The following is a 25393-nucleotide window of genomic DNA, read 5'->3' as shown; positions in this document are numbered from 1 at the left end:
ACCAGGACTGTTGGGTGAGAGGTTCCCTGTATAACCAGCACCTGTGCCCCACCCCAGAGGGGTCGCATCTTAGCGCTGGGCAAGGGGATCCTTGTATAACCCACCTGTGCACCTCACTCCAGAGGGGCCACTTCTCTGCCCTGGCTGAATGATTTGTTAAAGAATCAATTCTAAATATATCAGCTACCATTTCTGAAAGCCTCTTCTTTGAATGGACTTTCTCTATGTAGCTCAGCAGCGCCTGGCATGATGGGGCCCTGATCTCAGTGACTCTGTGTCTGGGCAGCGCCTGGCACAACGGGGCCCCAATCTCGGTAACTGTGTCTGGGCAGCGCCTGGCCCGACGGGTCCCTGATCTCGGTGACACGGTGTCTGGGCAGCACCTGGCCTGACAGGGCCCCGATCTTGGTGACTCTGTGTCTGGGCAGCGCCCGGCGTGACAGGGCCCCGATCTCAGTGACACTGTCTGGGCAGTGCCTGGCAAGATGGGGCCCCGATCTCGGTGACTTTGTGTCTGGGCAGCGCCTGACACGATGGGGCCCCGATCTCAGTGACACTGTGTCTGGGCAGCGCCTGGCACAGGAGGGCCCCGATCTTGGTGACATGGTGTCTGGGCAGCGCCTGGCACAAGGGGACCCTGATCTCGGTGACACTGTGTCTGGGCAGCGCCCAGCCTGACAGGGCCCCGATCTCAGTGACTCAGTGTCCAGCCAGCGCCAAGTGCCCCGATCTTGGTCATCACCAAATGATACAAGCAACAAATAGGACTAATCTCTGGGGTCTAGACCAATGAAATAAGCGCCATCCCTGTATTTTCCATAGTACTTTATTTTTAAAGAGCGACTCCAGTAAAAATCCATGCATTTGGGCTGAGTTTTTTCGTTGTAGCTTTTCACATTGAACTGGTTTGTTGTATTCTTCCTTTATATCACCAAGACCACAACAGCTGGGTTGGGGGTTGGTTTTGTTGTTTGTTTGCGGGGGTCGGGGGTTGGAGTATTTTCTTTGTTTTTTATATATATTTATATATATATATATATATATATAATTTTCCTTTTGTACAAAACGCACTTTAGACAGGTGATTCGCACTGGCTGACATAACTGCTTCACGGTTTTCTTTTTTTGTCGCTTTTCTGTAACTTTTTAAACTTTTTTTTTTGGTCCTTTTTTAATTTTCTTCTCACAAAAGTTTTCAAGTTCTTTTTGTTTTCGTTTTTTCCGTCTGGACGGCACAAAAACCGGGAAAGCAAAATCGATCCCTCTCTTCCCCTCCCCCGCACAAATCCTCCCTCCCTCCCCCCAATCTCCGTGAAATGAACAACTGGGGAGGAGGGCCCCGGGGGGAGAAGAGAGAGAGAAATAAATAAATAAATAGATAGATAACTAACCCCGAGCTAAAACCACTCAGAACAACAGCTTCGGAGAGGATTGTCTGATAGTTCCTCCCCCGGGAAGGACTTTCGGATAAGATAGCCCCGTTGGGTACAGGGGAGGATGCCACTCAAAGAGAGGGAGAGGTTAAACTGCCGACTACGGGGATATGAAAACTCCCACATCCTTTGTCTGAGCTTCCGTTCCGGCCGTCTGCAGCCCAATGCACTGATTTTAAGAGCTTGTCGTTTTGCTCTGTTTGTACAGCGCCTAGCACTGTTCTTCTCCAGGAAGCCACACTCTATAAAGATGGGCTTGGAATTGCCGAATCGCACATGAAGGCCCTTTGCCACTATCGCAATGGGGATAAAGCAGAGACCAAATCAATTTGGTCTCCGGGCAATGGAATTTCTCCCGCTCTCCTCTGTGCATCTCCTCCCCACCTCGAGGCTGCTAAAAATAATCCCCCCCCACACACACACAACACATGCACACGGCGCAAAAACATGTCAATAAACCATAAAATCGCAACACAACCCAACATGGCCTCTCCCCGACGGCGCAAAATCCGGTATCAACAGAACCGATAAGAACCGAAAGCTAAGAAAAGCTCAACACCAATTCGCTATAGATAGGTTTCTCTCTAGGTGTGTGTGTATAAGCTCTCGCCCAAGGGAGTGGGGCTGGGGGACAAGGAGGTTTTACCAAGAGGTTTCTAATTTTTTGGCAAGGGGGGGTGGGGATTGGAAGACAATGGAAACAGGATGAATTCGCTGCAGAGGAAACAAACAGGAGTGGGAAATTAGTCTCAAGGGATCAGTGTGAGAAGGTGGCATCTCTCAGATTGGGTGTGGGATTGCTTAAAAAACAGATCACCATCACCCCAGAGGTGGCTGCATCTTAGTGCTGGGTAAAGAACCCCTGGATAAACAACAGCCCCACATCAGAGGTGGCTGCATCTCAGTGCCGGGTAAAGGAGCCTTTTATGAACCGCGGCCCCCGTATCAGAGATGGCTGCATCTCAGTGCTGGGTAAAGGAGCCTTTTATAAACAGCAGCCCCCACATCAGAGGTGGCTGCATCTCAGTGCCGGGTAAAGGAGCCTTTTATAAACAGCGGCCCCCATATCAGAGGTGGCTGCATCTACGCATTGGGCAAGGAGTCCCTGTATAAACAGCCCCCTCACTCCACCCCAGAGGCACCTGCATTTCAGCGCTGGGCGAGAGGTCGCTGTATAAACAACCCCCATGCCCCACCCTAGCGGCAGCCACACCTCGGTGCCAGGTTTCGAACCACTGTTGCTCCCACATGTGACACTGCTTTAGACAGGATACTTGGTCTTGCTCGGCTGGGGTGCTGGGAAAATTTGGTCACATTGGAAGGGTCCTGTGCTGGGGGTCAGTAGAAATTATGCAGTCGCTATCTCTTGGGAGGGCTCTTTGATATACAGACCATATTGCTCAGCGAGGAAGTCACTTTTGTGGCCCGTATTTATTTATTGCCTGGGAAGGCTGGTTTATTATGTAGGCATCACCCTCGGTGGGCTAGGTATTGCCTGCCAACCTGTTTATGGTAGGGTCTCTATAACCAGACGAGGGCTGTTTAGTGTATGGACCATCTAGCCTAGCAGGGCTGTTTATTGTAGGTCCATATTGCATGAGGAAATGGCTATTTTATATCCCAATAGGGACCGTGTCATCTAGTGCAGTGCTACTCAAAATGGTGGTCTGCAGACCGGTGCCGGTCCGTGAGCCATCAGCTGCCGGTCTGCATGCACATTGGAAAAAACAATTGCAGGTCCCCCCCATCAGATAACTTGAGAAGCGCTGATCTAGACTGATTAGGAGAATTGTCCGTATGGGCCCTGGGAAACAGGGAATGCCTACAGAACAGGGGAACCCCAGCCATGCCCCCGATCTGCCCCCTAGAGGGAAAGGGAATAGCCACGGCCCAAACCCAGGTGGAGAATTTCCCCACCCCCCACTCTGGGAGCTCCCGTTAAGAGCAGGGAAAGGCTGGTGCGGGAGGGGGGGAGGGGAGAGAAAATAGGGGGCAATAAAACTGAGAGACACCTCTCCCGCTGAAAATACCCAGCACACTGAGCTATCACCCCCTGCCAGCAGGGGGTGCTGCGGGGGGGTAAAGCTTTGGCACTTGGATATGGCACGACTATGAGCCCTTGGTGGGTTGGGGAAGAAAGGAGTGGTATCTCTAGGTCACTAGCCCCCTCCCCTTTTCCTATTTCCTCCCCTCCATGTACAAACTTGCCAGCTGTGAATCTGGCACTGGTAAATTACAAGCCTCCCCCATTCTAACAAAGACACCCCCCATGATCCCCTGAGAGGGAGGGATACGACCTAGGCTAGGTCGGGTGTAGGGCAAAAGTAGGTGACCCCCAGCAGTGAGACATGGCAGCATCCCCTCTGCAGGGCCCCTGTTCTCAGGACGGTGCTTGAATCATTTCAACCAGCTCCTATTCTGATCCGGACTTTTCCCATCATTCTCCTGTGATCCACATCCTGTCCTCCCCCTGGATAGTGCCCTGCGTGTTGTGTCCCCCGAAGGCGGGAGCACAGCTGGGAAATTGGTTCTCGCTGTTGGGGAAATGTAAAGGAAAAGAGGGTAATGGTGGGGAAAGAAAGAAAGAAAGAAAAAGAAAATTAGCATTAGAATGGAAGAAAGAAATAATTAGTATTAAAATGAAAGAAAGAATACTAAATAATCTTACAAATAAAGAAGAAATTAAAAGAGTTAAAATTGAAAGAAAGAAAGAAAGAAAGAAAGAAAGAAAGAAAGAAAGAAAGAATAATAATCTTACAAAGAAAGAAATTAAAAGTTAAAATTAAACAGAAAACGAATCACCAAATGAATGAACAAACGAATGAACACAGGAGGGAAGGAACACAGGGTTAGAAAGACATGTTGCTAAGAATGCCCCTTCATTAGCCTAACACCCTCCCGTCCTGTCCTGCACCGCGGCTCCCCTCAGCCCCGTCCCCCGCCACCAGCCCCTCGCCGCCTGCCCCTACACGGGTGTGGTCTTCCGGTTGAGCGTGTTGGTGTTGGAGGAGGCGTCCTTGCCCAGGGTGCCCGTGGCACTGGCCGTACCGGGCCCTGTCACCGTCACCGTCACGCCGGGGTCCTTGGGGAAGGTGTTGTGGAGCTGCAGGAAGGCCCCGCCGGCCCCCTCTCGCTCGGCCCCGTAGAGGCTGCTGACGTTGGCCTTGGAGGGGTCCCGCGAGAGGGTGTACATGGAGATGTCGGTGGAGGGGAAGCCCTTGAGGCCCACGGGCGAGGCGTCCCGCGACTGCGAGGGCTCGGTGGAGCGGGAGCTGGAGCGGGAGCGGCGCCGGTAGCGGAAGCGGTAGCTGGGCAGGCGCAGGATGGCGCTGGAGGAGGACGAGGGGTTCTTCAGCAGCTCAGTGCGGCTCTTGCAGTGGGCCTCCCGGTTCTTCTCGATGTAGATGTTGACAGCCAGCACCCCGATCATCTCGGCCAGGATGAAGGACAGGCCCCCGAAGTAGAAGGACCAGCCGTAGGAGTAGTGGCTTTTCTTCTCGTCGTCCCGCTTGGTGCCTGGGTCCCCAGCGTTGGCCGAGATGTACACAATCACCCCGATGATGTTGCTGAGGCCTGGGGAGAGGGGAAGGGGCATTGGGGGGAGGGATGGGGGCCATGGATGGAGGAGGGGTGGGGACGAGGTGGATTCGGGGGAGGGGCGGAGGAGATGGGGCCAGTGGATGGAGATGGGGTGGATTTGAGGGAGGGGCAGAGGAGATGGGGGCAGTGGATGGAGGAAGGGTGGGGCCAGGGTGGATTCGGGGGAGGGGTGGGGATGGGGCAGATTTTGAGGGGATTGGGGTAGATTGGGGGGGAACGGGGGAAGGGAGAGAGGAAGGGGGGAGAAAGGTGGGGAGGGGGCAGAGGGGGGAGGTCAGTAGCCAGGGCAGAAAGGGGGGGCAGAAGGAGAGGGAGGGGGCAGGGCAAAGAGATCTATTAGGGAGGCAATCACGGAGCCCTTCCCCCACTCAGAAGCCCCATCAGGGACCATCTAGTCCTGTCAACCCCCCACCCCACACCACCAAAGCCGGATCGTCCCTGTGTGTGGGGCAAGGGAAGGCTTCCCCAGACCCACAGCCCAGACGCCCAGCCTCCGCCACCACCCCCCACCCACAAATGGGGTCTGGATTTCTTTCTTTCTTCCCAGTCCCCGGGGAGGGTCAGACCAGGTTCAGCGCCCCCCAATGGCCAGAGGAGACTGACTTATCCTAGACAAGGTGGGGGGAGGCAAAAACTCCCCTAAAGCTGGGCCCCCCTCTGCACTGATTCTCCACCCCCAACTGTGCCCACGGGCTCCACCCATTCCTATGACCCTGGGCAAGTCTCCTGACCCGGGGCCATGGGGGGGGGGCATATTCCAGGTTCCCAGTGGTTCCCCCCTCACAGCCCAAGATACCCCATGAACTGAGCCAGGCAGGGTAGGTGGGAAGCAAGCCCTGATCGGACAAGCCCCGCCCCACTAAGCCCTGCCCCTGACAAGCCCCGCCCACTCACCAGCAGCGACGAATAGGATCCCAGCGCCCAGGATGATGTTGCGCTTGGACTTGTAGACCCGGCTGGCGGCCACGCAGAACCCCCCCAGCAGCAGCAGGATGGCGCTGAGGATGGGGAAGATGCTGGAGGCACGGACCACACCTGGGGGCGGGAGGGGGGCAAAAGAGATGAGTCAAGCTGGGTGGCAGGAGGGATCCCAAGCCCGGCCTATTGGCGAATGGGAAAGTGGCAGCGTTCTGGGACCAATCAGAGTTTCAGGTATTCTAGCACGCTGATGCCAGTGGCCAATCAGAATCTAGGGTTTCTTGGCTCTCTAAGGGCCAGTGGCCAATCAGACTCCAAGGATTTCCACCCCTCTGAAGCCAACAGCTAATCAGAATCTGGGATTTTTTTGACACTCCGAGGTCAAGAGACAATTACAACACAGGGTATGTCAACAGCCAATCAGAGTCTCCAGTTTCCCAGTTCACTGAGGTCAAGAACCAATCAGAGAACAGGATTGCTCAAGGTTCTCAACCTACCAGCCAATCAGCAGGATTACTCAAAGATCTGAAAGGATCTGTGACAAAGCGGGACTGTTCTTAATGTTTCCTCTGAATAGTGTGGGGGTGCCTCAGTTTCCCCTATGCAGTTCTTAAGTATCTAGGTGGTGGGATAAGGATGTATGATCATTGCAGAGCCCTGGAGGGCAGGTGTGGGCAGGGGTCTGGACACAGAGAAGGGCCAACACCCTGTTTCCTGGCAACTGATGGCTTGGGCCCTTCCCCCCTGCAAGGTGAGAGCTAAAGGGTTGGAGAACAAAGGAATCAGGTGGCCTTCTGGCCCAGAAAGGGACAAAGCCCAGTGGAGGAGGGGCTGGAGAGGGAGGCAATTTGGGGCTGGCTGGGGACATGGAGTGAAGTGCAGATGTGGTTGTCTGGTTCACTGCCCCCCAAAATGGATCCAGCTGAGGGGTCCTGTTCTCTGCACCTACAAGCTCTGTGTTAGACCATGTTCCTGTCGTCTAATAAACCTTCTGTTTTACTGGCTGGCTGAGAGTCATGTCTGACTGCGAAGTTGGGGGGTAGGACCCTCTGGCTTCCCCAGGACCCTGCCTGGGTGGACTCGCTGTGGGAAGCACACGGAGGGGCAGAGAGGATGCTGAATGCTCCGAGGTCAGACCCAGGAACGTGGAACCTGTGTGAGCTGTATGTCCTGCAGACAGGCTGCTCACAAAAAGGAGACTTCCCCAGAGTCCTGACTGGCTTCATGGGGAGCAGTTCCAGAGCATCGCCCGGGGACTCCGTGACAACTGGTGGCAGCGGTGGGATGTACTGCACTCTGTGGATGGTGCTTCCTGCAGTAAGTGACTGGGGAGCAGTAAAACGAAGGGGGATTGATGAGGACTAGGCATTTTGAAGGCTCAGAGAGGAGTGGTTTCGGGGGGCAGTTAACCCTTGGGAGTGTGTGACCAGCGAGAAGGACTGTGCAGTAATGGGGTCCCCCTGGGGACTGTGGTGAGCAGTCTCAGGGGTGGAGGAGCCTGCGGCTTGGCCCTGCGAGAGAGAAGGACTTTTGCAGTAACAGGGTTCCCCTGAGGATTGCAGCGAGCAGTCCCAGGGGCAGAGGAGTCTGCAGCTCGACCCTGGCAAAGAGGTGGTGACCTCGAGAAGGGCTGGCACACTAGGGGTTCTCCCTGGAAACCATGGGGTGCTGAGAGCACACAGGCCTGTGAGTCCACATCAACTTGGGAACAGCACAGTGATGGCCTGTCACCATCTCCTCAAGAAGGACATTGTAACCCTGTGCAAAAAGAGAGGGTTGCGCATTGGAAAGTTCCCCAAAGCACAGTTAATCGTGCAGCTGGAGGAGGACGACCGCTCTAAGGAACAGATTCCTGACCCAAATGGGGCTACAGCAGGATCTGGGAGCAGCTGGAGTAGTAGCCAGGCATCCCCAAGACTCCTGTCCCCGACCAGACGGGGGTCTTCACGATCGGGTTCCCCATCGGGGGATCGGAGACGGACGGGATTGGAGCTGAGTCCGAGAGAGCGAGAGGACGGTGAGAGACAGCGAGAGCCCGAGAAAGAGCTGCAGGAGCAGCAGCAGCATGAACTGGCGATGGTGGAGCGGAGAGGCGGAGGGGACCTCCCAGGGGTGAGTGGGGATAGACCCCAGGGTGCCAGCTCCGCAGGGAACCTTGAGACTAAATTGCTGCCTGTGGTTAAGGATGGGGGGGATGCAGATGCCACCTCACTGCCTTTGAGCAGGCTGGTGATTTGAACCAGGGGGACCCTGCAGAAAAGCCCCGGTGTCTAGCTCCCTTGCTGGGTCCCAAGGCCATAGATTCAGTTAGCCAGATGGGTGTGGAGGTGGACAGGCTCCTGCTCCTGACCCCAGCCTATATGTCTGTGTGGAGTTTCCTGGGGCCAGGCCCCTCGGACCTCCAGTGGGAGCAGAAGGTGATGGTCAATGGGGAGACATTCCTGGGGTGGTGAGATCCTGGGACACAGAGAACTGTTGTCAGGCCCCTGGTGGTGCAGCCTCAGACGCTGAGGGGCTGTGTGAGCTGGGTGAGGGTCCCAGGGCTGAAGCCCCTCGCCCTGCCTATGGCCCAGATCCCTGTGCAGACACAGGAGGGATGGGGCTGGCTGGCCATTGGGGTTCTCCAGGATACCAGCTGTGAGACCCTGTTGGGGAGTGACTGTGTCTCTTTGGGACAGGATCCAGGCCCTGCTCCTGTAACGGCCGAGGGTTTGAATTTGAACCAGGGAACCAATCGGTGGAGAGGGAAATGATCTGTGAAAATGCAGATGACCTGGCTGGCAGCAAGGAGGAGCTGCTAGGCTCAGGATACCTGCCTGCCTGTAACCAGACCCCTGGGGCTGGGTGGGACAGAGAGATGCTCCCTGCCCCCTTGCACACTGGAGAGGGGGTTCAAGCTGGCTCTGATGCTGTGAGGAAAGCAGCGAGCTCGCTACCTACCCCCACTGGGACAGCAAGGGCAGCACTGAGCACAGTGGGAGCTGAGACCCCAGCTGAGTGCAGGGAGACACAGGCAGGGCAGGGGATCTGTTGGGAGTGGCAAGGTGCTTGGTAAGGAAAGTTTGGATGAACCTAGGCAGCCTTGTGAGCTGATGGCTTTGTCTAATCAGCAGGGTGGGAGGGCCAGGAGAGTGGCAGATGAGTGTCCCTGCACCTTACCTGTTAGCTGGGTGGAGAATGGGACAGGGAAGGAAACATGCCTGTGTCTGTCGGGGGTATTGACTTTCCTATGGAGGGAGCTACCCCGGTCTCCAAGCAGTTGTCTGTGAACAGCCCTGTGTGCCGGGACCAGGGGAATGAGATCACAAGCTGTGTGTCTGGGAACGGAGAAAGTGTGTCCGGCTCTTTGTGTGTGGAGCAGACAGAAGGGGCCTTTCAGCCTGTGATGGCTGAGAATAGTGCAGTTGTCTCAGAGTTGGTTCTGGATTCAGCTAAAGCCCAGGAAGGGAATGGCCCTAAGTTTGTGTCCCCTCGGGAGAATGGTGCTGTAACTAGGTCGCATCCAGTTAGTGTCTATGTAAAATCCCAGAGACCAGACAATTCTGGTGCTTGTATTTTACCCGTTGCTAGTGTGTTGTTGGGAAAGGGTGTAGCAACTTTGTCTAATCAGAGTGAGATCCTAGCCAGGGCACAAGGAGAGCAGAAAGGTGATTTGATTGTGTTACCTACTGAGAGTGTGGAAACCTGTAGCAAGAAGGAAAAGATTCCTGAACTTGTGTGTGGCAAAGGGAAGGAGAAGGCTTCTAACCTTTTATCTAGGAAGTCTGTCAGTTTGCCTGAAAGGGGATTGTGTAGGAATCCGCCTGATGGGCCAGAGGTAATTCTGGATGTAAGTGAGACCCAGAAAGAGTCTGTTGTTGCTCAGGAAAGTGTTCCTCTAGAGCAAGCCCTAGGTAAAGAGGGTAAGAGCAGAATTTCTGTGAAGGGTGAATTGTTGCATAGAAAAGCCCCTAGGGAAAGGAATCCTCATGGAGTCTTTGCAAACAGTTTACTGCAACTGAAGGGTGGGAAAGTGATTTAATCAAGAAAGTTTCAGTTCCTAACAGCCAGAAATTTTCTGTTGTGAATGAAGCCACTGACTTTCCTGTTGAAGGATCCAGTGTGGATGGCTTTGAGGTCTCAGATGGAGTGAAAGCTGTTAAGAAAGTTAAACAGTCCTGTAACCAAGTGGCTGTGTTTGGCCAGCTTGTTGGAGAGACAAGGTTGTTGAGAAAGGGATGTCTCCATGCTCGTTCTGTAAGTGAGCAGTATGTGGCCCAGGTCAAGATGGGGGCTCTTAACCAAGAGAGCCCGAATTGCAGCCCTCCAGACTGGAGCGCTAGGAGAAGACCCGATCCCAGTTTGACCCCCAAGGGTTTTGGGGTGGCAAAAGGCACGGGCTGCATAAACCTTCCCACATGCAGCATGCGAGTGCTATCGATCAACCCCGACCTAACAGAGGGTATGAAACTGGAAGGGCCTGGTGTAACTCCCACCAAGGAACAGGAGAGATGCTGGGTTATCCATGGGAACGTTGGTGGCTTCAAACTTCCCCAGGTCACCAGCTAAAGTGACCCCGCTCAGTTAGGTCTCGAAGGGGGGAGAGATGTGACAAAGCGGGACTGTTCTTAATGTTTCCTCTGAATATTGTGGGGGTGCCTCAGTTTCCCCTATGCAGTTCTTAAGTATCTAGGTGGTGGGATAAGGATGTATGATCGTTGCAGAGCCCTGGAGGGCAGATGTGTGCAGGGGCCTGGACACAGAGAATGGCCAACACCCTGTTTCCTGGCAACTGATGGCCTGGCCCTTCCCCCCTGCAAGGTGAGAGCTAAAAGGTTGGAGAACAAAGGAATCAGATGGCCTCCTGGTCCAGAAAGGGACAAAACCCAGAGGAGGAGGGGCTGGAGAGGGAGGCAATTTGGGGCTGGCTGGGGACATGGAGTGAAGTGCAGACATGGTTGTCTGGTTCACTGCCCCCCAAAATGGATCCAGCTGAGGGGTCCTGTTCTCTGCACCTACAAGCTCTGTGTTAGACCATGTTCCTGTCATCTAATAAACCTTCTGTTTTACTGGCTGGCTGAGAGTCGTGTCTGACTGCAGAGTCGGGGGGCAGGACCCTCTGGCTTCCCCAGGACCCCACCTGGGTGGACCCGCTGTGGGAAGCGCACGGAGGGGCAGAGGACGCTGAATGCTCTGAGGTCAGGCCCAGGAAGGGGGCAGCCGGGTGAGCTGTGTGTCCTGCAGACCGGCTGCTCCCAGAGAGGAGACTCCCTGGAGTCCTGCCTGGCTTCCTGGGGAGCAGATCCAGAGCGTCGCCCACCTGGGGACTCTGTGACAGGATCACACAGATTACAGATTTCCCTATGCTCTGGTGTCACAGCCAATCAGCATTCAACTTCTGAGTCTGCCAGCCAATCAGCATTCAAGGTTTCCCATCATTCTGAGGCCAACGGGCAAGCAGAGTGACCCTGTGAGGCCAGCAGCCAACCACAGCTGTGGATGATCCAGTGCTCTGACACTCCCAGCCAGTGAGAATCTGTGATTTCCCAGCACATTAATGTCACCAGCCAATCAGCATCTGGTGTCACTCAGCAGTCTGAAATGCACCAGTCAATCAGCATCTGGGTCCATTTACACTTCTAAAGCTCTTAGCCATTGGGAGCCTCCGATTTCCCAGCCCGGGGAAGGACATTAAGGAAGCCAAAAGTCAGGAATGGCTGGTGTTAAAAATGCCTAAATCCCCTTAACTCTGCCCCCTTGGAAAAAACAGGGTCTCTAAGGACGCCACCTCTTGCTATTCCTTCAGCAGAGGGCTCATTTCGCTCAGCATATGGGAGGGAGAAAGGGCTGGGACGTACCGAATGGCCAGGTGTCTGCCCGAATGAAATAAAATAATACAATATTTCTTTGTTGAATCAAATCACTTAAACATTGATTGTTCAAGACAGATAGATATAGCTATCTGTCCCCACACGTACCCTTCTGTCCATCCATCCTCATCCATCCATCCATCCAGCCCCACACCCCTTTATCCATCCATCCTCATACACACACCCATCCATCCATCCATCCCTCAGCTCCTAGCAGATGGCTCTGCTCTATTCCAGGCCAATGGGAACTGCGGAGCCTTCTGTCCATCCAGCCACACCCCACCGACCTGCACCAGCGGGGGTCCTGGGCCATGCGCGACTGCCCACACCCCCCAGCACCCCCAGGCTGCTCCCCCCATGAGCACCTGTGTTGCCCCCTGGCCACCCCGAGCACCCACAGTGTCCCCCGGGCTGCCCCCCTCCCAGCACCCGTGGCACCCCGGCGAGGATTGGTGAAAATACTGGTTTGTAGGACTTTCATTTAAACTAATTGGTTAAGGTATAGCTAAGCAGGACCCCAGTTTCACTGTATAAACTGGAGTCCAACGGAAAGTTCAGAACCTAACTCCAGGACACAGCCCAAGATCAGGGCTGCCAGACCTCAACACCCGATCAGAATCTGGAGTCCCCAGCTGACCTGATCCTGACTGGCCACCAGGAAAAGTTTGTCTGCCTTACTGGGACTGGTGATCATTGTATGCTTAGCGTGTGCATTCTGTTTTGGTAACTGTTAGTAAATAGAGATTAAGGATATTACTGTGTAAGACTCTTTCACTGGTAAAAGGCCCCGCAAACCTGGAGAAGATTAGGCCCTGAGACCTAGGAACAGGGTAAGGGTGAAAGTGACTACATTAATTGGATTACTCCTTGAGTCCATGGAAGGGTAAAGGTGGGGTGCCATAGAATGTGGGGGTAACACACTATCCATATACAGAGAGCCTTTGATAATAGCTCTTAGAGGTGTGAGCTGCCCCTATTCATGCTGAGTGGCCTGTTAACTGTGAAACCTAATGATGACCCTCAAACCTTGAACCTGCCTCACTATTATCATTTATTTATATCTTTAAGTAGCAACTAGAGGCCTTAACTGAAATTGGGACTCAGCCGTGCCAGGGGCTGCAGTCACAGAGTGACTGAGACAGGTGGCCCATCGCGCCGCGCGCTGCCCAGAAACAGAATCGCTGAGCTCAGGGCCCCATCACGCGGGGCACTGCCCAGACACAGAGTTACCAGGAGTGGCACCCCATCATGCCCTGCACAAACCAAGAGACAGAACCTCACCCAAGCATCTTACAATCTATATGGACAGAAAGGAAGTATTCCTACCTCTGCTTCTGAGCCCTTGACTTGGCACGTTTAATGATCTTCTTCACAGACTGTTTTTTTTCTTGTGTATGTGGAAACGGAATTTCCCAGGTTTTCCTTCTGAAATCTTCACACCCCCACCCCCGCCCCAATCCGAACCATCTGCTTCCACCACCAGGCGGTGAAAAGGAGAGACAGCCCGAAAGCTAAGTCAGCTCCAGGTAGGCTGCTTCCGGCCAAATCAAAATGGATTTGCACAGAGACGGGGAAAAGAACTAAACTGGCCCAAGGACAATTTCGCTGCCAAACTTCCACTCCGGCACCCCAGCTGGTGTGGGTGTCAGCACCACGTTCAAAAAAAGACATCAAAGTTTGCGTCGTTTTGGGCTCTATGCTGGGCTATTCTGCCTACAGCCTCTGCACTTCCAAACTGCTTTAAGTCACAGCCTGGAATGGCAAACAAGGTTGGGCCGGGAGCACAGATAGGGTCTGGAGTATTTAACCCTGGAAAGGGAACAATATGAGCATCTTTAAAAAAGGGAGCTTGGAATGGGAAAGTTCAGGCAACCTTAGCTAGAGATGGGGACAAAGCCAGACTAGACTCCAATTCCTTTCCAAGTCAACTTCCTGCCTGTACTACAGCTGTCGGGAACCCCAAAACTGAGATGCCCCTGCATCCCCTCTTGCATTTCAGCCCCCAGGAAGATACCACTCTGTGCGCTAAGTAGGCTTCCCGCTCTGGCACCTGGTGCCTGAGCACAGCACAGGGCCATTGCGGGTCACGCCTGCAGTGCAGCTGGGGACCCCCATGGATACGTACGCAGGAGATACTCGGCACTGTCGTGGTCGTAATCTGTGTCCTCGGGGAAGTGGTTAATTTTCACACACACACCCCTCTTCAGGCCTGCAAGAGATGGAAAAATCAGAGACCGGGGCCTGTCTCCCGCCCAGTACCCAGCTCAGAGCAATGGGGATGCCAACGCTGCAAGCTTCCCCACAACGGTGCCCAGATGGGGACATCAATGCTGCGAGCTTCCCCACAGCAGTGCCCAGCCTAGGATCCCCAAATGAAGGTACCTTCCAGGCAGCATATCCTCCAGAGGCCAGAGTGGGTGAGGCCCCCTGGGTCCTTCTTGTCCTTGTGGGGCATCTCCTCGCTGGAGATGTTGGTGGTGTTACAGATGAAGGCGCGGGCGTAGAGCCAGTAATCGGTGCCGATGGCGATGGTCATGAGGCCGAAGGCTGCGAAGGCCCCGACGGTGGTGAGGAGGATCTGAACCCCCTTCTCACACCACACCACCCTCTCCTCATTCCAGCGCTTCAGGGACTCCAGCTTGACAGGGGGATGGGGTGGGGCCACCCACCCAACCTGAAGACAGAGACTTCCTTGCACCCTCCTCCCCACTCACGGCTGGGGACAGGGGATCGACTCTGGAACCCAGGAGTCCTGGGTCCTAAAACTCTCTAACCTCTAGACCCCAATAACCTCCCACAGCCGGGGATAGAACCCAGGAGCCCTGGCTTCCTGCTTTAACCACTAGACCCCACTTCCTTCCCAGAGCACAGATCTTCTTCCGTAAGCAGGCGTCTCCTTCTTCGGCTTCAGTCCCTGGTTCTTGGCTGGAGGCCGAGTGGGGCTGGCGCCCGTACTGGCAGCCCCAGGGGCGATTCCATGGGTGGCGCCAGCCCACCTGGCACCCAGCCTCCCCTCAGCGTGGGCGCGATGTCAGCTGACCTGGGGGTGGGAGAGAAATGGAGAAGGGGGGAGATTTGCTGAGGATGGGCAACGAGACAACCTGACACCCAGCACCCCCCCCCGCATGCCTCTCTGACAGCCAGCACTCCCCCTGCACCCCTCTGACACCCATCACCCCCCCACATACCCCTCTGACACCCAGCACCCCCTGCATACCTTTCTGACACTCAGCACACACCCCCTGCATGCCTCTCTGACACCCAGCATTCCCCCACACCCCTCTGATACCCAGCACTCCCCCACACCCCTCTGACACCCAGCACCCTCCGCATACCCCTCTGACACCCAGCACCCCCCCCGCATACCCTTCTGATACTCAGCACCAACCCCATCACAGTATTCCATTCCCCCACACCAGCCTGCGCTCCTAACACCACCTCCTTCCCTGATCCACCCCCATTGCCTGTACACCCCACCCCCACCCCCTGCAGCCGCCTGCATCCCCCACTGCAGGAGTCCCTCCCGGATTTCTCTCTCTCCAGCCTGCACTGCTGTGGAGGGGGGCTGGGAGCCAGGACTCCTGGGTTCTCTCCCCAGCTCTGAGGGGGAGTGGGTTCTAGTGGTTAGAATGGGAAGGGGCTGGGAGCCAGGACTCCTGGGTTCTGTTATTGTCTCTGTGACTTTGGGCCTGTCTCTTTCCCTCTCTTAGCCTCATTGAAAACTCAGGGAAACTGAGGCAAACACTGTTTGCACCCTGCCAGCACGGGAAGATGAAGATGGGCAGGGTATTGGGGTCCATGAATGCTCCCCCTCAGCATCAAATGCCTCGAAGGACAAAGCAAGACCCACCCCAAGCCCGAAATTCTTGTGTCTGGAGCATGATCACTTGGTACAGCTGCATCCGGCCTGGCCCCAAATTTCAGCAATGCTTCCAGACACCAAAGGGCAGAGGCCTATGGAGCCTGGGGGAAACTGGGAAAACTGGAAGAGGAAAAGTGGGGTCTGGCATCTGGTTAGCACAGCCAGTCGCCTTCAGCCAGGCCTGTGGATCAAAGAACCAGCTGCCAGCAAAAACTGAGGCCCCCAGTGGAGCTGCATCCCCGAGCCAGCTCTGCCCAGAATCCCAGTAGAGAGGGCCACGTAGATACCCTGAAAGAGTGATGTCCCGAAACAAGGGAAAGAAGTAAGGAGGAGAGAGACCCAGATGCCTTGTCATGGGGGGAGGACAGATGGATAGATAGATTGATAGATAGATAGAGGGGGTGGATGAGGATACATAGATAGATAGATAGATAGATAGATAGATAGATAGATAGATAGATAGATGGCATGGCTGGGGATAGATAGATAGATAGATAGATAGATAGATAGATAGATAGATAGATGGCATGGCTGGGGATAGATAGATAGATGAGGTGTATGGGGATGGATGGAGAGACAGGGAGATGTGTATGGGGATAGACAGACAGGGTGCATGGGGCTGGACAGAACAGACAGAGGCATCCAAGCCCGACCCACCCTGCTCTCCTTGAATTGGTATTAACTCCTCAGCAGAGGGGGGGTCTCTTTGGGTTCTCCCCCACCCCAGGGATCTGCCTCCATGTCTGGGTGTCTTCCCTGCCCACTCGCCATGCATTAGGTCCATATTCCTCCACATCAGCTTCCCCCTGCCCTCGCCTCCAGCCCCCATGAATCCCCCCTCACTCCCCGCCTTGACCCCTTATCCTCTCTGTCAGCTCCTGGAAGATGGGGTCAGGGGTGCGGTAATGGCTTGTGCCATTTCCACACACGTTAGCCACAGTTCACAGCGAGCGCACCAATGTTTGTGCCATTTACACAAGCGCCTGTCTCTATCCGTGGCTAGAACACCCGTGCACATGTGTGTGTGTGCCATTTACACAAGCGCTTGCCAAGAATCATGACTAGAACACCCATGTGCGTGTCACTCCAGCCACGTCTCTCTCCCTTCCGGTTCCCAAATGGCAACCCCAGCCTCGTCCGCCCTGTCCCGGCTCCTGTCTAAGGGTGTAAAATGGGGGACACACTCAGAGAACATCACACACACACGCACAAACATCACACCGAGACACACACACACCAAGACACACTCAGACAGAACATCACACACAACACACACACACACAACATCACACCAAGATACGCTGAGCCACACTCAGACAGAACATCACACACACACAACACACCGAGACACACACAGGACAGACATCACACCAAGACACACACACACACACACACACAGAACATCACACACACACAGACACAACACACCGAGACACACATACCATCATGTCACACAGAGAGGCAACACCAAGACACATCATACGCACACACACACACCACCAAGACACATCATACACACACACACCCCACACCGAGACAGACAGAACAGACAACATCACACAGAGACACACACTTAACCAACCTGCTGCCTGAATTAGGGGGTTGCAAGAGGGGCGTGTGTGTAAATATCTCCTGCTCCCAAAGATCCTGGCCTGCTAATCAGCCCCTCCACAAGGCCCCTTCCCTTCCAATATCTCCCCTTCCCTCCCTTTCTGCATTTCTATGCTTTCTTTGCAGCTGCCTAGAAATGCAATTTCCTTCCCAGATGCAGAACATGGTCCCCCCCAACCATCTCCGGCAGCCAGAAGCCCCCCCCCCCCACATCCCCGACAGCCATTGCCCTGATGGCTTGCAATAAAGCCACCCCCTTTGCCCCACATCCCTTTTCACTTCAGCACCACTTGCTGCCAGGTGCATCCATTAGATGCCAATATCCCCCACCCCCCCACCCCGCCAGCCCTCGTGCGCCATGCGGCCAGGAAATCGCCCAGCAGAACTGTTGCATTATCCGCGCACATTTCCTCTGACCCCCTCCCCTGTACACACCCGCAAAGTCCAGCCACTGTGCAGGACTGGGTCTCACTTCCCCTGCACCCCAACCCGCATACAGCCCCCCCCCGCATCCATCCAGTGAGTATCACTGGGGCTCATTTCCTCTGCTCTTCCATCCCCGTAAGCACACCCCCCCCCCGCAAACTCCAGGCACTGATCATCTTTAGGCCTCATTTCTTCTCACCCCCAAATCCATCCATTGGCGTCTTCTGGCCTCATTTCCCCTGCCCCATCAAATACCCCCAAATCCATCCACTGAGTATCTTTGGGGCTCATATTCCCTGCTCCCCATAGACCCCCAAATCCATCCACTGAGCATCTTTGGGGCTCATTTCCCCTGCCCCCCCTCTATTCCCCCAAATCCATCCACCAAGCGTCTTTAGGGCTCATTTCCCCTGCCCCCCATAAACTCGCAAATCCATCCACTGAGGATCGTTAGGCCTCATTTCTTCTCACCCTTCTCAAAGATGTCCCAAATCCATCCACTGGCATCTTCTGGCCTCATTTCCCCTGCACCCCAAACACCCCCAAATCCATCCACCACATGTCTTTGGGGCTCATTTCCCCTGCCCTCCAAAACACCCCCAAATCCATCCACTGAGCGTCTTTGGGCCTCATTTCCCCTGTCCCATACACCCCCAAATCCATTTAGTGAATGTCTTTGTGTCTCATTTCTCCTGCCCCCAACCAAACACCCCCAAATCCATCCACCGTGCACCTTTGGGCCTCACTTCCCCTGTCCCCCATACACCCCCCAATCCATCCACTGAGTGTCTTTAGGCTTCATTTCTTCTCACCCACAAAGAGGTCCCAAATCCATCCACTGGCGTCTTCTGGCCTCATTTTCCTTGCCCCCCCAAAAAAACCCAAATCCATCCACCAAGTGACTTTGGGGCTCATTTCTCCTGCCCCCATAAACTCCCCAAATCCATCCACCGAGGGTCTTTGGGCATCATTTCCCCTGCCCCCCACACACCCCCAATCCATCCACCAAGCGTCTTTGGGGCTCATTTCCCATACCCCCCACACATCTCCAAATCCATCCATCGAGCATCTTAGGACCTCTTTTCCCTGTCCCCCTCTACACCCCCAAATCCATCCACGAGCATCTTTGGGGCTCATTTCCCCTGCCCCCCACACACTCGCAAATCCATCCACAGGCGTCTTCTTCCCTCATTTCCCCTGCCCCCCAAACTCCTCCAAATCCATCCATCGAGCATCTTAGGACCTCTTTTCCCTGTCCCCCTCTACACCCCCAAATCCATCCACGAGCATCTTTGGGGCTCATTTCCCCTGCCCCCCACACACTCGCAAATCCATCCACAGGCGTCTTCTTCCCTCATTTCCCCTGCCCCCCAAACTCCTCCAAATCCATCCATCGAGCGTCTTAGGGCCTCTTTCCTCCGCCCCCCCAAACTCCCAAATCCATCCACCCAGCATATTTGGGGCTCATTTCCCCTGAATCCAAGCACGAGTCTATTTCAGTCTCCCCCCCCAGCTCCTGCCCCCCAAGGAGGGGTCTCCGCGCGTGGGCAGAGGCTGGCACGACCCCCGGCTCTTGGGGGTCCCAGGCAGGCCCCCCCGCAGCCGGGGGGTGCAGAAGGCGAGGCCGCGCGGGGGGGGGGCTTACTGTGCGAATGCAGCGGCGGGGGGGGGTCTCTGGTCCGGCGCCGGCCCCGGGAGCGGTCAGGGGGCGCTGGGGGCTCCGCGGCGCGTGGCGAGCTCGGCGGGGCGCAGGGCGCGGGCGCCCCGGTCCATGCCCCGCTGCAGAGCGGCTCGGGGCGGGCGGGGGACGCAGCAGCCGGCGCGCACCCGGCAGCCCGCTCGTATGGCACCGGGAGGGACCGCGGGCGGAGGCTGCGAAGGAGCTGGGGGGGAGGGGGAGGGAGGGGGAGGGGAAGGGGGTGAATGAGGAGTGGGGGTGCAGGGGGGAGGGGACACGGTAGGGAGGGGGAAGGGAGCGGGAGGAGGGGATGGGGTGCAGGGGGAGGGGGAACTGAGGGGTGGGGGATTGGAGATGGGATGGGGATGCAGAAGGGGAGTGGGGGTGCAGGAGGGGTGGGGCACAGGGAGATGGGAGGGGTGGAGGAGAGGAGAGGGGGTGCAGGGGGGAGCGGACACGGAAGGGAGGGGGAAGGGAGGTGGGATGAGGTTTAGAAAGGGAAAGAAAGGGGGAGGGGGACGGATTGCAGGAGGAGGGGGGAGGGGTCATGGGGGGAGGGGAGGGTAGATGGGGTGAAGGAGAGGGGGAAGGGAGGTGGGATGGGGTGCAGGTGGAGAGGGGACATGGTGGGTCATGGGGAAAAGGGACATGGGGGTCAGGGGGGAGGAGACATGGGGTGAAGGAGGGGAAAGGTGGGATGGGGTGCAGGAGGAGGGGCGAGCGGTGACAGGGAGGGGAGGGGAGATAGGGTGAAGGAGGGGAGGAGACAATTGGGGGGAGGCAGGTAGGGATGCAGGAAGGGAGGGGGCACAGGGAGAAGGGAAGGGGGCCCAAAGAGGTGGGATGGGGGGGCAAACAGGAGGGGAGAGGTTGGAGGGCCCTGACGAGGCCGGGTGGGTGAATGGATATTTCTCGCTGGCCTCTGGGTGCGTCCTGTATGAGCAGGGCTCTACAATCTCTTGGCGTGTGCTGTGCATGTGTGTGTGTGCATGTTCTCGGGGTGCACTGGGTGTGGCTGGGGCGGGTGGTCAATGCATGCCTCCCCTGCATGCCCTGGGCGCATCTCTCGCACGCAGGTGCATCGTGCAAGTACTGGGAGCCCGTGCCTCATGTCTATCATGCGTGTAGCATGAGCCCAGGGGATCTGCCCCTCCGTGGGGGAACAGCCGTGTGAACACTGAGGGCCCATCTGTCCGGCAGGCCAAGGGCTAAATCCATCCAGTGGCTGGAAGTGGAAGCTGGACGAAGCCAGACTGGAGATGAGGTGTCAGTTCTGAACAGGGAGGGGAATTCGGCCTTGGAACAAGTCACCCCAGGTCCTGGTGGATTCTCCAGCCGTGGTGAGTTTTAAATCACATGGAAAAGCCATGGTCTAGTTCAAACGGGAATGACTCTGGGGGCATCCTGTGGGCTGCATCATACAGGACTGGCTGATCACAGGGAGCCCTGCTGGCCTGAGACACTAGGAAGTTTTGAATTGTGCACCCGTATGTGCTCGTGCATGTGCATCAAGTGCATGCACTGTGCTTGTGTCTCCTCAGTGTGCCTCGCGTCTGCATTCCCTGTGTTTGTGTCTCATGGATGTGCATCGTCTGTGCATGCACCATGTTTGTGTGTCATGTATATTGGTGTCATGCACGTGCATGCACCATGTTTGTGTCTCGTGTGTATGTGTGTGGTGCATGTGCATGCACCGTGTTTGTGTCTCGTGTGTATGTGTGTGGTGCATGTGCATGCACCATGTTTGTGTCTCATGTGTATGTGTGTCGTGCATGTGCATGCACCATGTTTGTGTTTCGTGTGTATGTGTGTGGTGCATGTGCATACACCATGTTTGTGTCTTGTGTGTATGTGTGTCGTGCATGTGCATGCACCGTGTTTGTGTCTCGTGTGTATGTGTGTGGTGCATGTGCATGCACCGTGTTTGTGTCTCGTGTGTGCATCCTGTGTGTCAGGCTTCTGCATGAAGTGCATGCATCTGCAAGATGTGTCTGATGTGTGCGTCCTCTGCATACATCGCATGTGTAGGGCATGTGCGCCGTGTCAGGCGTGTGCGCCGTATGTGTGCCAGGTGTGTGCATCACATGCACTGGGAATGTGTGGCGGCGTGCAGCTGTGCAGGGACGGGGATGTCATAAGCAGTGCCGCAGCAGCCTCTGCCTCCCCCTCCCGGACTCCCCCACCCCACTCCAGCTCCAGTCGCCATGCCAACGGGAATGCTCGGAGCCCGGCTGTGTGCTGTGCTGCACTTTGAGGGCCCCGCCCCCGCCCCCTCCGGCTGCGTGACAGGCTGTGGGGCAAAAAACCCTGCGTTCTAGAGCAAGGTGCTAGCAAACCCCAGCGTTCTGGAGTGAGGCAGGCAAATACAGCTGTGTTCTCCAGCCACGGGCGTCGCGTCCGCAGCACTCTGGTCCCATAGGTCCCCAATGCTGCGTCGCTCTAGAACAATAGATCCCAATGACACCGCGCTCCAGAACAACAGATCCCGGAGCAAGATATCCCAAATCCTGCAGCGCTGTAGAGCGAGATGCCCAGTCCTGCAGCACTCTAGAACAATACATCCCCATACCTCTGTGCATTAGAACAATATGTCCTAATACCAACGGCACTCCAGAACAATAGATCCCAAGACTGCAGCGCTCTGGAGCAAGATATCACAATGCCACGTCCCTCTAGAGCAATCTATCCCAATCCCACCATGCTCTAGAGCGAGCTACCCAAACCGGCAGCACTCTAGAACAATAGATCCCAATGCTGTGGCACTCTAGCGTAAGATACTGTGGTGCTCTAGATTCTAGAACAATAGATCCCAGTACTGCAGCACGCTAGAGCAAGATACCGCAATACTGCAGTGCTCTAGAATATATTCTGATCCTGCAGCGCTCTAGAGCAAGATATCCACTCCCGCCGCACTCTAGAACAATAGATTCCCAAAAACCCGGCACTCTAAAGCAAGATATCACGTCACCTTACTCTAGAGCAATATATCCTAACCTCGCAGTGCGCTAGCACAAGACCTGTGCACTCATGTACAAAAACATGTAATTTGCAAATACCTGGAGGATGAAGGAGTGATCACCAGCAGCCAGCATGGATTTCCCAAGAACAAATCATGCCAAAGCAGCTTGATTTCCTTCTTTGATGGGGTACCTGATTTGGTGGATGGGGGGAATGCAGTGGACATAATATCCGTGGACTTCAGCAAGGCTTTGGACACAGTCCCACAAGACATTCTGCTACATAAGGTGAAGAAATGCGGGCTCAACAGAACTACCATTAAGTGGATACAGACTTGCTTAGACAACCGCAAGCAAAGAGTAATGGTTAATGGAATGATGTCCGTTGGGAGGGAGGTCTCACGTGGGGTTTGACAGAGGTCTGTTCTGGGTCCAGTGTTGTTTAACATCTTCATTAATGCCCTGGCTGTGGGAATTGAGAGCAGAACGATCAAATCTGCAGATGATGCAAAGCTGGGGGGGTTGCCAACACTTGGGAAGGTTGAGCTAAAATTAAGAGGGATCTTGGTATACTGGAGAACTGGTCTCTAGACAACAAAACGAAACTCGACAAAGACAAATGTAAGGTGCTGCACTTCGGGAAGAAAAACCAAATGCACAAGTACAGGATGGGGGCTAACTGGCTTGGCAGCAGCACTGCTGAGAAGGATCGGCGAATTGTGGTGGATCATACCCTCAGCATGAGTCAGCAATGCGATGCCTTTGCAAAAAAACCCACAAAAGCAAATGCAACTTTAGGCTGCATTAACAGAGGTGCAGCGTGCGAGTCATGGACGGTGAGAGCACAGCTCTGCTCGGCGCTGGGCAGGCCGGGAGTGCTGTGTCCACTCCGGTCACCGCTGTGCAGAAAGCATGTGGAGAAACTGGAAAGAAGGATTGAGAGGCGAACGACAACGATGATCAAGGGGGGGGGGAATGCAGCCACGTGAGCAAAGGCTGAAGGAACCGGGTATGTTTCATTTGGGAAAGAGGAGATGAAGGGGGTACATGACAGCGGGTCTTCAAATACTTGAAAGGCTGCCATAAAAAAGAGGGAGAAAAGTTGCTCTCTCTTGTGCCAGAGGGCAGGACAGAGGCCGTAGGTTCCAACTACAGCAGAGCAGATTTAGATTAAATCTCAGAACAAACTTCCGACCCGTGAGAACAGAAGGACAGTGGAACAGACACCTCGGGAGGTCCTGGAAGCTTTTTTCAAACGGGGGCTGGAGCCACCTGACTGGGATGGTTTAGACCCAAAAAATCCTGCATCTCAGCCGGGGGTTAGACGAGACGACCCTTGCGGCTCCTTCTGACCCCGTGGTTCTGTGATTCTGAGCGATCCCGAACCCACGTCACTCTAGAGCATGGGGTCACAATCCTCAATGCTCTCGAGTGCAAGATCCCAACATGACAGGGTTTTAGAGCAAGGTATCCCAATCCCACGGCGCTCTAGAGCAGGGGTTCTCAAACTGCATTGTACCGCAATCCCCTTCTGACAACAATTCCTATACTACCCCAGGAGGGAGCACCAAAGCCTGAGCTCACCTGAGCCCTGCTACCCTGGGGTGGGGGAGCCAAAGCCCAAAGCCTTCAGCCCCAGGCAGGGGACCTGTAACCTGAGCCCCACCACTTTGGGGGGCTCTGGCTTCAGGCCCCAGCAAGTCTAACGCCCTACCTGGCGACCCCATTAAAATGGGGTCACGACCCACATTGGGGGCCCAGCCCACAGTTGGAGAACCGCTGCTCTATAACAAGGGATCCCAATAACGCAGCACTCTAGAGCAGGGGATCCCAGTGCCACGGCGCTCTAGAGCAATATATCCCAATACCACGGCGGTCTGGAGGAATAGAGCCAAATAATGGGCCATTCTAGAGCCAGTCCACCCGCCACTGCACTGCGGGGCTCTGGAGCAAGGCATGTGCACCTTGAACTCGGCACCATTGTAGAGCAATGCCACAAATCCTGCATGCCCTCTCGAGCAGGGGTTCTCAAGCCATGGGCCAGGGGGTCCCGGGGTTGGCTGGGCTCAGTTCTGGGCATTGGGGCCTAGTGCACAGGCTCCCAGCGCTGCTCAGGTACCCAGCTCGGCCAAATTTGAGTGTTTCTTGCTGTCCCCTCCCCACAGTTGCTGGGGCGTGGGGGTGTTCCTCATTGGAGGGGCGGGGGGTGCAGGCCAATACCCGGAGTGGGAAGACGAGCCACAAGAGCTGCTGGTGTCACATTCTCCAGCAAGTACCAGCCCCCTCCAATGTAACCCCCACCGCCAGGTGATGCGCCCCCATCTCCCAGACCCCCATCCTGCTCTCTCCATCCTCCCTCCCCCAGGATACCTGCTTCCCCACAGCTGGGCGACTCCCCCTCCATCATACATCCAGATCTTCCCCTGCTGCCCCCCCAACCCTTCTGCCCCCTCCCCCCCTCCTTCCCTCCAGCCCCCACCCAAACCCCTCCACGCTGATTTGCCCTCATGAGACTCCATGGGGCTCAGACTAAGGGGGCCCATCTTGCCCGGCGGCCCGTCTCCACCGCAGCCAGGGGCTGACCAGCGCCTGGGGAGCCCTCCATGCTACCCCCTGCTGGGGTGTGGGGGAATTGCCAGACTGCGTGTGTGGTGCGTGTGCGTGTGTCTGTGTCCCCCCCCCAGCAACAGCCAGGCTCTCTGGCAGGTCACCATGGCGACCGTTAACCCCTGCTGCGCTGGTCGGTGGCCAGGCTGCTGAGCCATCGCCAGCCTCCGCCCGCTGGCACCCGTTCAGCTGCCAGCGCCTGCGCTCCCCTCCCCCACCCTCCAGCCCGGCACAGAGAGAGGGGCAGAGCCGGGGGGGAGGGGGGAGCGAAGGCGCTGGAGGGAGGGAGGGGTAAGGGAGTGGATGGATGGGTGGGGTGGGGGTGGATGGAGGGAGGGAGGGGTAAGGGAGTGGGGGGTAATGGAGTGGATGGATGGAGGGAGGGGTATGGGAGTGGATGGATGGGTGGGGGGGTGGATGGAGGGAGGGAGGGGTAAGGGAGTGGGGAGTAAT

General features: G+C 55.8%; 5 protein-coding genes across 19 annotated transcripts in view; 3 read left to right on the top strand and 2 right to left on the bottom strand.

The window, feature by feature from the left end:
- Positions 1-25393, bottom strand: part of LOC119846859 (immunoglobulin superfamily member 1-like) — a 597460-nt gene that overhangs the window by 203239 nt on the left and 368828 nt on the right. The gene's annotated exons all lie outside the window — the stretch shown is intronic.
- LOC119847133 (immunoglobulin superfamily member 1-like) overlaps positions 1-25393 on the top strand; it is a 660993-nt gene that overhangs the window by 337599 nt on the left and 298001 nt on the right. The window lies entirely within an intron of this gene.
- LOC119847459 (leukocyte immunoglobulin-like receptor subfamily A member 6) overlaps positions 1-25393 on the top strand; it is a 652437-nt gene that overhangs the window by 329043 nt on the left and 298001 nt on the right. The window lies entirely within an intron of this gene.
- The window catches only part of LOC119846912 (immunoglobulin superfamily member 1-like), a 615137-nt gene that overhangs the window by 320680 nt on the left and 269064 nt on the right, over positions 1-25393 (top strand). The gene's annotated exons all lie outside the window — the stretch shown is intronic.
- On the bottom strand, positions 1022-19516 carry CACNG8 (calcium voltage-gated channel auxiliary subunit gamma 8). The gene is made up of 5 exons (XM_038381049.2): positions 19344-19516; positions 14182-14839; positions 13925-14008; positions 5927-6067; positions 1022-5005 (listed from the first exon to the last, which is right to left on the bottom strand). Exons 2-5 carry the CDS (start codon positions 14333-14335, stop codon positions 4398-4400), a joined length of 987 nt encoding a protein of 328 aa, XP_038236977.1. The 5' UTR covers positions 14336-14839; positions 19344-19516; the 3' UTR covers positions 1022-4397.

The sequence above is a fragment of the Dermochelys coriacea genome, chromosome 23 (genome assembly GCF_009764565.3).
Source record: "Dermochelys coriacea isolate rDerCor1 chromosome 23, rDerCor1.pri.v4, whole genome shotgun sequence".
NCBI classification, from domain to species: Eukaryota; Metazoa; Chordata; order Testudines; family Dermochelyidae; genus Dermochelys; species Dermochelys coriacea.
The sequence above is the reverse complement of the archived record's forward strand: the minus strand, read 5'-3'. Positions and strand labels throughout refer to the sequence as shown.

Bases quoted from the DNA above. Each gene is read 5' to 3' on its own strand.
- CACNG8 (XM_038381049.2), bottom strand. From the start codon at position 14,335: ATGACCATCGCCATCGGCACCGATTACTGGCTCTACGCCCGCGCCTTC. The intron at 6,068-13,924 runs GTACGTATCCAT...TCCCGCCCCCAG, and splicing joins CAGTGCCGAGTATCTCCTGC to GTGTGGTCCGTGCCTCCAGC. The intron at 5,006-5,926 runs GTGAGTGGGCGG...CCCTCTCCCCAG, and splicing joins GATCCTATTCGTCGCTGCTG to GCCTCAGCAACATCATCGGG.